The following is a 13,576-nucleotide window of genomic DNA, read 5'->3' as shown; positions in this document are numbered from 1 at the left end:
TGGACAGGGCACTTTCGGCGGCAGGTTCGGCGGCCGAAAGTCCCTCCAGAGCAGAAAGTCAGGCAGGTTCGGCGGCACCTTCGGCGGCCGAAACTGCCAGACAGAGACGAAAGTCTCCTTTCGGGGGCAAGTTTCGGCAGCCGAAAGGCCGCCTCCCCAGCCATGTTCGGCGGCCGAAAGTTCCTTTGGCTGCCGAACCTAGTTTCTGCCAAAGGGCAGAAACTTGGCTCCCAATGCACATTTCGCCTCCAAACTTATCAAACATGCATCAAACCTATTCTACAACACACAAACGCAAGCATACATGTTCCTAGGGGTCTCAAACCATCATAAACCCCATCTACAACACATCAAGCATCCACATTGTTCAAGAACACACATTTATACCCATAAACATAACCATAACCTAAACATGCATTCTAACCCATAGATCTTGCATAAAACTTATTCAAAACATAAAACGAGCTCAAGATCGGCTCTTACCTCTTGAAGATCGAGAGAGACGACCCAAAAACTCGGAGTTGGGAGAGATTTGGTTCTTGAACCTCCAAGCTCCAAAACTTTGCTCAAAAGCTTAAATCTTCAAAACCAAGTTAAAACAAGTGAAAATCTTGAAATATTTAGAGGAAGAACATCAAAAATGGGTGAGGGACGGCGGAGAGCTCACCTTGGACGAAAATGGGGAAAAGCTCGCCCGTTTTCGGCTAAGGGACCCTTTTATAGTGGCTGGCCAGACCACGTTCGGGGGCCGAATGTGCCTCCGCATGCATGCCATGTTCGGCGGCCGAACTTGAGGTTCGGCGGCCGAACCTGGACTTCCCTCACTTATGCTTTCGGGGGCCTAAAGCACACCCGCAACGCATGCATGTTCGGCGGCCGAACCTGAGTTTTCCTCCAATGCTATTTTCAAAAAAAAAAAACTCATTTTCTTTCATGCTTAAAACATAAAACACATTAAAACATTTCATAAAAACATGGTTTTACCCTACTAGAGGCTTCCGACATCCGAGATTCCACCGGACGGTAGGAATTTCGATACCGGAGTCTAGCCGGGTATTACACTGAATGCAAGGTTCGGCGGCCGAAGGTGGATGACTTTTGGCTTCCGAAAGTGCTTCCGAAAGTGGGTGACTTTCGGCTTCCGAAAGTGCTTCCGAAGGTGCTTCCGAAAGTGGCTGTTTTTTTGGCATTCTTTGGCACTTTTAAGAGCATTTTCTCCAATTTGTTTCTTCACACCTAATATTTGCAAAACATGATTAAAACCACAAAATTAGGTAGAATAGGTGCAAATAAACATCAATAAGATTATGAAAATATGGACTAAAATATGCTCTATCATCTCTACAGTCCAAAGTAGCACTATATGCAGATAGCCAATCCATCCCCAGAATGACATCAAAATCTGTCAAGTCTAGAAGCACAAGGTCAGCTGGAAGGCATCTACCCTCTATGAACACTGGACTGAAATGACAGACTGACACTGCCACTGATGGGTCACACTTGGGTCCACTGACCCAGAGAGGATACTCTAACTCAGAACTGATCAAACCCAATCTCTCTATGGCTCTCGAAGCAATAAAGGAATGAGAAGCACCAGGGTCCATCAAAGCATACACATCTGAACACCCAATGATGAGCTTACCTGACACCACTATGTTCGACGTGTTCGCCTCCTCCTGTGTCACAGTGAAAATTCGTGCTGGGGCTACCGGATTTCCACTTCGGGAACCTGCTGCTGAAGTAGAGGCTGCCCCTCTCCCTCTACCTCTGCCACTACTCTGAGGTATGACTGGAGCTGCTGGCTGTACTACTGGCTGTACCATACTGCCTGAACTCATCTGCTGGGATGGTGCCATAAAAGTCACCTGAGGACAATCCCGAGCAATATGCCCTTCCTGTCCACATCTAAAACAAGTTGTAGATCCCAACCGACAAGCTCCTCCATGTGGTCTTCCGCATCTTCTGCATACTGGATAAGATGTGCCAGAGCTTGAGCCACTACCCATTCCCAGACTAGACTTGGCTTTACTCCAGAACTTATTCTTTAATCCTTTTGCTCTATCCCATCTCTTGCTGCCTGACGTTCCTGAACTGGGGGCCTTAGAATCCGAAGCCTGTGCCTTTGACTGTTTCTGAATATTGGCACTAGCTTCCATTTTCCTGGCTGCTTCTACTATAGAATGGAAACTCTCCTTCTCTGCTGGAAGAATCAAGGAAGAATACCTGGGATGCAGTCTCATAGTATATCTCCTTGCCTTCTTCTGATCAGTATCATAGGCTTGACCCACATACTGAAGCAAATCCAGGAACTTATCTGTAAATTCATCTACACTCATCTCGTCTGTCTGTCGCAACTGTTCGAACTCTATTACCTTCATCTCCCTAGAACTGTCAGGAAAAGCCCACCCTGCAAACTCATTGGCGAACTCTCCCCATGACATACTGTCCATTCTAGGCTCCACATAATTCTTGAACCATTCTCTGGCTTTCTTACATTTCAATGTGAAACCCGCCATTTCAATGGCCCTACTATCATCAGCTCCCAATTCACTGGTTATCATCCTAACTGATCTGAGGTATTCAAATGGATCATCTCCCGTGTTGTATTTAGGAGCATCCAATTTCAAGTACTCTGTCATTTTCACCTTATTTCCCCCAGACGAGCTAGGCTGCTGTATTTGGACTACGGGAGCTACTGGTTCTGATGGTGGTGCTGGTTCATTTGGCTCTGGGTGTGCTACACTTGGGTGGATAGGGGAGGGTGGATACATAGGATATGGTGGGTAATAAGGAGGATAAGGCATACATGGCATGTATGTAGGATATGGAACAAAACGAGAGTACTCCGACATACCTTCCATCGGATACCCTGGGTCCTGAGAAAAAGCTGGATAATCAAAACCTGAGGCCTGAACGCCTCCCTGAGATTCTCCCATACCTTCTTCAGATCTACCCATGCCCATACTTTCATCTCTAGACCGATCAATCTCCATAGCCTCCCTCACTTCCTCTGATCTTTCTCCTCTCATTGTACCTCTTCTGCTCTCATCTACAGACCTTCTAAGGTCTATTGACGTACCTTCCCTGCTAGATCTCTGAGACCTTGCCCTTGGCAATGCAGGAGGACGAGCAGCTGTTCTCTCACTATCTGGTGGGACTCCAGTCAATCGAGCCGATCGACGAGTTTCTCTCATCTTAACTCTGGAAAACAACACATAACATAGCACTTTAGCATATAACATCACATATCAATAATGCACATGCATATCATAGCATTTCACAGCATTAAACAGATAGGACTCAACACTCTATCCTAGTGGACATGATTTCCTATTGTGCTTGACCACCTCTAGCCTCTATGAGCCCGACACTCTCTCTATAGGTCCGATCATATGAACCTAGGGCTCTGATACCAATCTGTAACGACCCCAAAATGGACCGTCATCGGCGCTAGGATTCAGATCGGCTTAAGGCTGCCAGAACCCGTAGCAAGCCTGCTATACTCTCTGAGTACCTGTAAAATCTCATACATGGTCATACATTTTCTGTGAAAATAAAAACTTTTCTCTGGACCAAGGCTTAACTTGTGCATGCACTATCTCTGTACTCTGTACCCCTGACTAGAGCTTGCTCTAGATGGGTTATATCATACCTGTTAAGCCTGGTATTTCACATACTTTATAAAACAGTTCTATAAACAGACCATGTATACAAAAGATTTACAACACAAAAATAACTAAGTCAAGCACAAGTCTAACTTTATACACAACTGTTACATCTCTTTAAATTTACATGTCCACTATCTTCTATTACAAAACTCTTCTCTTACTGTACTCTGCTGGACTGTCCCTGTACACTATACACTAAACCTGCAAAACTGGGGTTAAGGGAGTGGGATGAGCTCTATAGCCCAGTGAGTAGAACAGTAAAACAAGTCATTAACACATGATTTTATGGAATGCGTCATATTACAGACAATTCACATCACGGGTAAACCTGTCACCACATAGTCCCGGTAACTCTGCCGTGCCAGAGCTTAGAATCGAGCACCTGGTCTTCCTGTCATATATGTATATGTGTATATAACACCTCTGTACTTACCATTGCCAGGGCGTAGTCAAAGGCTCCTGGACTTTGCTATACCTGCCAGGGCGTAGTCAAAGGCTCCTGGACTTCTCTATACCTGCCAGGGCGTAGTCAAAGGCTTCTGGACTTCTCTCAGAGACTATTGGATCATTCAGCATTCACCCACATCAACAAATAACTATGCAATGCAACATATTCATGGATTCTAATGCAAACAACCTACTGTATACTCATGATGCATGAACTATGCTGAAAGCATTTTATTTCTCAATTAAAAACATTAAGTTTAGTTCCACTCACCTCTGGCTAGTTGGACTGACTCTGCAGGCTCTGACAAACTCTGGAGCAGTACTCACTACTGCTCTCTCTGGTTCCTCTAGTCTGTGTAGGCACAGATAAACTCAAATGAGGGACCAAACTAGTTTAGGAACACCTCTATTAAACTCCCCAAGAATCCCCTTAAACTCACTCAAACATCCATGCAAAGCATGCAAAGGAAGGCTGGACAGAACACTTTCGGCGGCAGGTTCGGCGGCCGAAAGTCCTCTCCAGAGACGAAACTCATGCACCTTCGGCGGCCGAATCTCTACTTTCGGCAGCCGAACCCTTTCGGGGGCAAGTTTCGGGGGCTGAAAGGCACTCCAGAGATGAAAGTCTCTAACCTTCAGCGGCCGAACTCCCCTCCAAAGCCGAAAGTCCAAAAGCTCGGGGGCAAGCTTGGGCAGCCGAAGCCACCTCCTCATGGGTTCGGCGGCCGAATGTACCTTCGGCTGCCGAACCTGAGTTCATCCGCAAGGCAGAAACTTGCTCTGCCTCTCACCAAAAGCACAAAACTCTCCCAATCTCAAACACCTCAATTTCTCAACTTGCATACACCCAAGTATATGCTCAAAGGGGTCAGAAACTACCTTAAAACCCCAACAACACAAACACATAACACACAAACAAGCTTTTCTCACAAAAATATCAAAAACTCTCCTTTAACCCTATTCATGCAACTCTCCCCCAAAACCTCAAAAATCTTTCATAAATCATGAAAACAAGCTTAGGATCTTCACTTACCTCTTGAAACCAAGAAGATGAACGATCCTAACGTGGAGTTTTGGAGCAACTCTCCTTCAAACTCTCCAAACTTCAAAATTCAAGTTTCTAACTCAAAACCTTCAAACAAACATAAAAATTAATCAAATCTTTGCATGATTTAATGAAAACATGAAAAAAACTCTAAAAAGGACAGGGTCTCACCTCAGAAGGTAAAAGAAACGGTGATCTTATCGTTTCAACCGACTGAGGGCCTTTTATAGGTGGCTGGCCAGACCACCTTCGGCGGCCACACGTGAAACCGAAAGCCATGCATGTTCGGCGGCTGAACCTGGCTTTTCTGCCTTGGTTCTTTTCTTTCCAAAAACTCATTTCCTTATGCTTTAAAACTATGAACATATCAAAACATTTTAGAAAAAACATAAATCTAACCCTTCTAGAGACTTCTGACATCCCGGACTCCACCGGAAAGTAGAATTCCGATGCCGGACTCCATCCGGGTATTACAGATTTGTCCCTCTCTATGAGAGAGATATCTTCTGGGCCCCTCGATAAGTGAGACTAAGAAATGCATAGCCGTGCTCAAATGAATTGATAGTGTGATCAATATCATTTGAATTTATCAGTCTACTTAGAGATCGAGAAATCATAAGTTTGAATATTATAAGTTTGACATTGACCATGACTTATGTTCAAACTAGATATCGTGTGACAAAGGGATTAATTCATGTTCTATTTATTAGGCTTTATTGGACTATTGATCCTCATATTAGTTGGGTAGTCATAATGTCTTGTTAGAGGCCACTTATGACTTATGGGCCTTGTGGGACTGGGCCTATTGCCAATTAATGTGAGCCTATTGGGTCACACACAAAAGAACGTTGTTGATGTGCTATGTCATATTAATGGGCTAAAAACCCAAAGCCCATTAATATAATTAATAATAATAAAGTGTTATTATTATTAATCATTAATATAATTAATAATAATAATAAAGTGTTATTATTATTATTGATATTAATTATTAATATAGTCAATAATAACAAAGTGTTATTATTATTAATTATTTATTATTATGAGATAATAATGTTTAAAAGATTTGCAGTCTATCTGTAAGTGTTACATATAAAGGACTCTATCACATAAGATATTTGAGTATCTGCGAGATTGTGATAGTGGGTTCTGAGCACAACTCTTTTAGGAAAAGAGTTGGTGGAAAACAAAAGACTGAAATATATAAATACTCCTACTACAAATTGTGGGGTTGACGACGTTTTGAGAAAACTCAGTCTAATAGCTGCAGATTGTGGAGCACATAATCTATCCATCTTTGAGAGAGCTAGCACTCTAGAAGGATAGAAGACGTTCGTGTGGATACCATAGAGGGTGTTCGTTTGAAAAAGCAGCACCATCAGTCCAACATTGTATCTTCTCAATGAGATTAATAGGTTAGTCTCATATTCTTCTTGTGAATTAAACGAAGCACTCGGATTCTGGGAAAGGAAATTAGAGAAATTTTATTTTTCCGTTGCGCCTTTGGGTTGCAATAATCTCGGAATTTCCTAACATGAGGTGCACACAAAACATTCTGTAAACGAAAATCTTTGGATGAAGAGGGTAGAGAAACAGAACCTGTATGAGTAATCATTATACTAGTACCGTTGCCCATTGTAATACCTTCAAGACCAAAATAAGCATGTGGTGGCATCAGATTCATTGAATTATCAGTAACATGATGAGTGAAACCACTGTCAACAACCCATGGATTTGGTTCATTGCGGGCAGCATACATGGCTTTGGCATCAATATGACTATGAGACTTGGATCGACAAACACTGGCAACATGACCGATCTTGCCACAGAGTTGGCATTGAACAGTAGAGTATGAAGATTGCTGCCATTGTGGGTGAAATGGCCGTTGATGATTATAGTGTGAGTAGCGATGCTGAAATGATCTCTGGTGATTCTGATTATGCCGAAATGATCTCTAGTGATTCTGATTGTTCCATCGCCGTTGCGGTCGTTGATTAGTTTGCGATGTAACAGTTGATTGAGCAACCTGCACAATTATTATAGGCTGAGGCTTCTTGGCATTTTCATGTTTAAGAAAGAGTTCATGATCTGTCAGTTTATCATGAAGCTCTTCAAGGCTGATTGGAGTGTCCCTTGCACGAATAGCCGCACTGATCTCCTTATAATCTGAACCAAGCCCACTAAGAATTTTCACAATTAACTCAGTGTTGTCAATTGGAGAGCCTGCAGCTGCTAATTCATTTGCCAAGTTACGAATATCTCTAAGATATTCCTCAACAGTTTTCGTGTCTTTCTGCACTTTGGTAAGCAAATCGCGAAGAGTAAAAATCCTTGTTTGTGATTTATTAGCATAAGTGATATGGAGGTGATCCCAAACTTGTTTTGAAGTGTGAGCATTAGCAATGGAAGGAGCAATCGTGGGCTTGATAGACGGCATGAGAGCATTGCGAATCAAATTGTCTTGACGAGACCATAATTTGTATTCTGGGTTCAAGATGTCCAAATTAGCTTGCTTGATCATCTGAGTAGGAGGTTCAACAGAACCATCAACAAAATGAAGTAAATCATAACCACATAAAAGAGTAAAAATCTGGGCTTTCCATGTTGGAAAGTTTGTACTGCCGGACAGCTTGATAGGAAGCTGTGATGAAGGGTTGAATGTGATGATTTGATTGCTTTGAAAAATGGTTGATGTATGTCCAGTGTTAAGGACGGTGGGAGTTCTTGGTGAGGATGAGTGAGATTCAGTTTCAGTTGCCATTGGATCGATTTGATGATCGTGGGAAGGAAGGAAAAGAGAAACGTATCAATTTGGCTGTGGCTCTGATACCATAAATAAGTTAGAATAAACTGTGTTTCTTGTATATCTGAGTTAACAAAGATTACCGTGTATTTATAATACATATACAGATAAGATAAGAGTCAATCTAAAATACAAATTTAAATTGTGATAAGTGTGGTTGTTAACTACTCCTAATATCACGTTAAGGTAGTTTCACTAATAGAAATAAATAATAATGTATTAGTTTAGTGGATAAGTAGATTTGCTCCTTAATCTCTTATTATTCACTTTTTAAACTAGCACTCAAATGTTCAACTACTAAGTTTATACTTATTTGCCGGAAATAATAAATTATTTTCCATAATAAATATTTTTTTTAAAATATTTTATAACTAAATAATTTATTTTTTATTTTTTAATTTTAATTTAAAAAATAAAAATTATTAACAAATTTAGATGAATGTTCAACTCTTGGATACATTGTTTATTTTGAAATTTGTTTAATAAATGTTAGATTTGTGTTATGCAATTAATATATTTCACACATTGATGTTAAGTAATATATTAAATTTTATAGTTAAATAATAAGAAATTAATTGAAAATAGGTAATATTATATTATATTACATCAATTTTTTTTCACAAATAATTATATATTATATTCAATAGAAATGTATTCACGTTTTTAAAATATTATTTATTTTGATTCTTAACTTCATTATTTTAATTTTTCAAAAATGCTTCCTCTTCTAAAACTCTTAACTCTCTCCATTCTTGGTGGATGTAATATTTTATATTATCCTCAATCAATTATTAATACTTAAATTATTAAACATGAATCATTTCAATAACTTAATTTTCAAAAATATGATTATAATTTTCTCATTTATATATATATATATAATTTGATTATTTATAATTTATGTCGAATAAATTTATTAAGAGTTCAAAATATTTTCTTTTAATTTTAAATTACTGTTCAATATCAAATTTTTTTATTAAAAAATACGTATTATTCTGTTAAATACTTGTAAAAATGAAAATTTAGTGAAAAAGAAAACAATAAAAAATTATATAATTGAAAAAAAAGGAGTTATCAAATATTATCTACTAGCTAGACTTTTCAATTCCATACCAAACTTAAACATATACAAGTCAATATTAGAGACTCCCAGTCTACACGTCAAAGGAAAATTCCCTTGCCATCTTGAACTGCAATTCTTGCAATTTAGCAGCCCTAACCCTTATGTAAAAATCTATAAATACCATCTCTAATTCTCACTTCCATGCATCTCACTCACCACCTTTCACTTGCTGTTTTTAGGCCAATCTCTCTCAAAATGGTAACCCAGCAAAGAATGATGAGCCATCTGTTTGCGATCACCCTGGCAATTATTCTTGCAGGAGCACTGCCTAAAAATGTGATGGGCCAGTCTGTGGCAGACCTTGTCACACAAGATTTCTTTAATGGGATAATTAATCAAGCTCCTGCTGGTTGTCCTGGAAAGAACTTCTACTCCAGGGATACTTTTCTTCAAGCTCTCAATTCATATTCTGATTTTGGAAAATTAGGTTCTCCTGATGATTCTAAACGCGAAGTTGCTGCCTTTTTTGCTCATACTACTCATGAAACTGGATGTAAGTGCATGTCTCCTCCATTTCTTTTCTTTTTCCTTGTTTTTTTTTATGATCTTGTTGTCGATGTGATGCGTTCGATAAGAGTCTCACGAATATACTCTTCAATTCAAAATTGTAACAGTGTTTTCTGAGTCTTGCTTTCATTTTGATTTCAGTTTTCTGCAACATAGAGGAGAAAGACGTTCCTCCTACTGAAAACTACTGCGACACAAACTTCCCACAGTATCCATGCACCCCAGGGAAGAGATACTTTGGGCGAGGTCCAATTCAACTATCATGGAACTACAACTATGGAGCAGCTGGTCAAGACAACCGCTTTGATGGCTTGAACAATCCTGAAATCGTAGCCACAGATCCTGTCGTATCATTCAGGACTGCCCTGTGGTATTGGATGAAGAATGTTCGGCCTTCTGTTTCCCAAGGATTTGGAGCTACTATCAGAGCCATTAATGGTCCTGTTGAATGCGATGGAAAAGAACCTGCCAAAGTTCAAGCTAGAATTGATCTCTACACCAGATATTGTGGCCAATTTGGTGTTGCTCCTGGGGGTAATCTCCAATGCTGAGATAGTTCTGCAGTTGAAGATTTTAGAATAATAATGCACGCGATTGTACGAGCTTCTACGAGTAGATTTCCAGTTTGAATCTTCTAATTTATTATAAAAGAGAATGAATTATCTCTGGTTATGTAGCTTGAGACTCTTGTATGTGTGCAAATAATAAACAGAATAACAAATACATATTTTTCTTTAATTTATTTCCCTGCTACTTTTTCTTTTTAATTGGTAGAAATAAATAATAATTCAAGTGGAAAATGACTTATTTTTAATTAAAAAATTTATTAACAAATTTAGAAAGGTTTTAAGGCTTTAATAAATTTAATAATATTAAAATAATTTCTTAGATTGTAAGATTTCTAAGAGATTGATGAAGCTATTATATTTGGGAAATTAATGTGGTTTAATTAATAAAATGTGAAGATAAAAGGTTGAAAGTTTGAGATACAAATGAAATCAGATGGATACATTGTTTATCTTAATAAATGTTAAATTTATGTTATGCAATTAATATATTTCACACATTGATGTTAAGTAATATATTAAATATTATAGTACTAAAAAATATTGAATTTATATTGTATAATTAATATTAATATATTAAATTTACAAAAGTTAAGTGTAAAATATTCAGAAAATTATACTATATTATCATTGAGTCGATCGAATATAATCTACAACTAGAAATATTTAGAAAATCATACTATATATTAAATTTACACACGTTCAAAACAAGTTTCGTATATAATCTACAACTAGAAATTAACAAGAAGAGGAGCTGCGCAACTTCAAATATAATTACCACTATAATACCCATAAGCCTCAAGCTTTTCAGAGCACACAAACACGTGTATTTTTCTCTCCTTGCATACCAAAACCAGTTTCCAAAAATGATAGCCCTCCGTCTGAGTCTGAGAATAAACCTAGTGACCATGGCTCTATCTATATTAGTTGTGGCTGGAGCCATCCCCAAATTGGTAATAAGCCAGAACTGTGGTTGTTCAGATAGCGCATGTTGCAGCCGTTATGGGTATTGTGGCTACAGCGAGGACTATTGTGGGTGGCCGGGGTGCCAAGAAGGACCATGTGACCCTGCACCAACCCCTAATAATGTTTCTGTTGGAGATTTGGTACCTGCATGTGTGACTCAGACAAATGTTATTTATTGCCAAAATTCTTTTCATTTTAATATTCGAAGGTCAAATTGCTTAACAATTTTTCAGGTATATCTGACTGAAGGGATGTTACAAATTATTTCAATTTACATTAAATATCAGTTTCATTCCAAAATTTTTACAACTTTTCTTTCTTTTCTCTCCTTACTTTTCAAATCTGAGTTTATGGAAAATCATAAAATTTTTTGCCCATAGTTTTTAAAAGTTTTGTTATATTGTGAAAGAATATAATAAAATTTTTTGTTAAGAGTTTTGAACCAAACGAGTGCTACGAATCTAAAAATTATATCAGAACCTTACATCAAGTTTCCGCACATCCCGTTTAGATCTCTTATAAAGATCAGGATTGAAGGTATCATGAACCACATCTCTTACATATTCTAAATGAATCTCCAATCATCAAGAAAGATCTCGGCAAATAGTTAAAGAATCCTAAGCCAATGCAACTAAACATCATATCATGCACTAATTGTGTATCCAAACCAATAAAGCACTCATAGTCTATTTCTAATAGACCAATCCAGGATTGAGATGGATTTCACAAGGAAACCTATGTTAAAAATAATTACATAATCAAATAATAAGTATGAAAAATAAATAACATAGATTTAAAGTGATTTATTAATTTTGCTACGTCCATGGCCACTAAGATTTTTTTTTATTTTTCTAAGAATTTTCAATCAGAATATACTAGAAAAATATTACATATTAGGTATGGCCTACGATTTATAATATATCATTAAATTTCATATTTCAACAACCTAGTTTCATAAAGATTTAACTAATTGAGATTATATAAGGGCATCTCCAGGTATGTCTCTAATATGATTATCCTCTTAACCTTTATCTTGAAATTTCCGATAGATCACCTACTGATTTCAGTACTAGAAAGGTTATCCACAATCAACCACTCATTATTCTTTTATTTTGCATATCAAAACCCAGCAACTAATTCCCAGAATCCCACAAAGCTACAAAATAATCGAGAAAAAAATCAAGGCAATTCAATATCAAAATCCCATAAGGCAACAATATCATTAAGGAAAAAATTAAGACAATTTAATGTCAGAGTCACCAAGGAAAATCTTTTTCCATCTAAGGGGAATATTTGTTTATTCAGTATCAAACCATCCATAGCAATTATATCAACTATATTAAGTTATTCAGTAACTCTTTTTGGCATCTTGATACTTTCTTGATTCTAAACATTAAAAAATTTTGTTCTCTACAGTGCTAAAAATTCTTGCATAAAATCAATATAATTCATTACTAGAATCCTACGTCAAGTTCATCAAAGGAAAAATCAAAGCAATTTGTTAGCATCCCAAAAGGCCATAAGTTCATCAAGAAAAAATTTAAACAATTCATTACCATAATTCCACAAGGCAATAAGATTGTCAAGAAAAAAATCAAGACAATTTCTTAGTAGAATTCCACAAGGCGACAAGTTCGTTAAAGATAAAAAAAGACAAATCATTACTAAAATTCCATAAGACAAAAAATTTGTTAAGAAAACTATTAAGGCAAACTTTACTAGAATTTCACAAAAAAAAAAAGAAAAAGATACTTTGATGGTTCCACCTAAAAAAGCCAAATCTTGCTTACGTAAAAGAAAGGCGCTTCGATCGTTCCATCCAAAAAAACCGAATCTCACTTTGCAAAAAAAAAAAAAGCACTTCGATGGTTCCATCTAAAAAAGGTGTAGTTCATTGGTTCCACTAAAAGAAGCCAAATCTCATTTACGCAAAAAAAAAAAAAAATGCTTTGGTGGTTTCTTTTAAGAAGCTAATTCCCACTTATGCAAAAAAAAAAAAAAAAAAAAAAAAAAAAAAAAGAGAGATGCTTTGATGGGTCATTCCTACAGAGGTCAATCGAAGAAGGCAGATTTGATCTAATAGGGTTAAGCTAGGGAACTCAACACAGCCTTGAGGAATCTCTCCCATGAGAGGTTAATGTAATACCCGGCTAGACTCCGGTATCGGAATTCCTACCGTCCGGTGGAATCCCGGATGCCAGAAACCTCTAGAAGGGGTAAAAGCATGTTTTTATAAAATGTTTTAATGTTTTTAAGTATGAAATTAAAGGAGTTTTTCATGAAAAAGTCTTTGGAGGAAAACTCAGGTTCGGCCGCCGAAAGTCATGTTCGGCCGCTGAACATGCATGTGATTAGGAGGCACGTTAGGCCCCCGAAAGCGTGAGTGAGGGAAGTGCAGGTTCGGCCGCCGAACCTTATGTTCGGCCGCCGAACATTGCATGGATGCGGAGG

At 37.8% G+C, this 13,576-nt stretch overlaps 1 protein-coding gene across 1 annotated transcript; it reads left to right on the top strand.

Annotated features, from left to right (window-relative positions):
• Positions 1-9,220: 9,220 nt before the first annotated feature.
• Positions 9,221-10,331, top strand: LOC110625533 (endochitinase EP3). The gene is made up of 2 exons (XM_021771158.2): positions 9,221-9,579; positions 9,735-10,331. Exons 1-2 carry the CDS (start codon positions 9,228-9,230, stop codon positions 10,142-10,144), a joined length of 762 nt encoding a protein of 253 aa, XP_021626850.1. The 5' UTR covers positions 9,221-9,227; the 3' UTR covers positions 10,145-10,331.
• The last annotated feature ends 3,245 nt before the right edge of the window (positions 10,332-13,576 follow it).

Source organism: Manihot esculenta, chromosome 11 (assembly GCF_001659605.2).
Source record: "Manihot esculenta cultivar AM560-2 chromosome 11, M.esculenta_v8, whole genome shotgun sequence".
Classification (NCBI taxonomy): domain Eukaryota; kingdom Viridiplantae; phylum Streptophyta; class Magnoliopsida; order Malpighiales; family Euphorbiaceae; genus Manihot; species Manihot esculenta.
Note: the sequence above shows the minus strand (reverse complement) of the source record. Positions and strands in the feature narration are given on the sequence as shown.

Excerpts from the sequence above, each read along its gene's own strand:
- LOC110625533 (XM_021771158.2), top strand. The coding sequence starts at position 9,228 with ATGCATCTCACTCACCACCTTTCACTTGCTGTTTTTAGGCCAATCTCT. Across the intron at positions 9,580-9,734 it reads TACTACTCATGAAACTGGAT|TTTTCTGCAACATAGAGGAG; the intron begins GTAAGTGCATGT and ends TTTTGATTTCAG.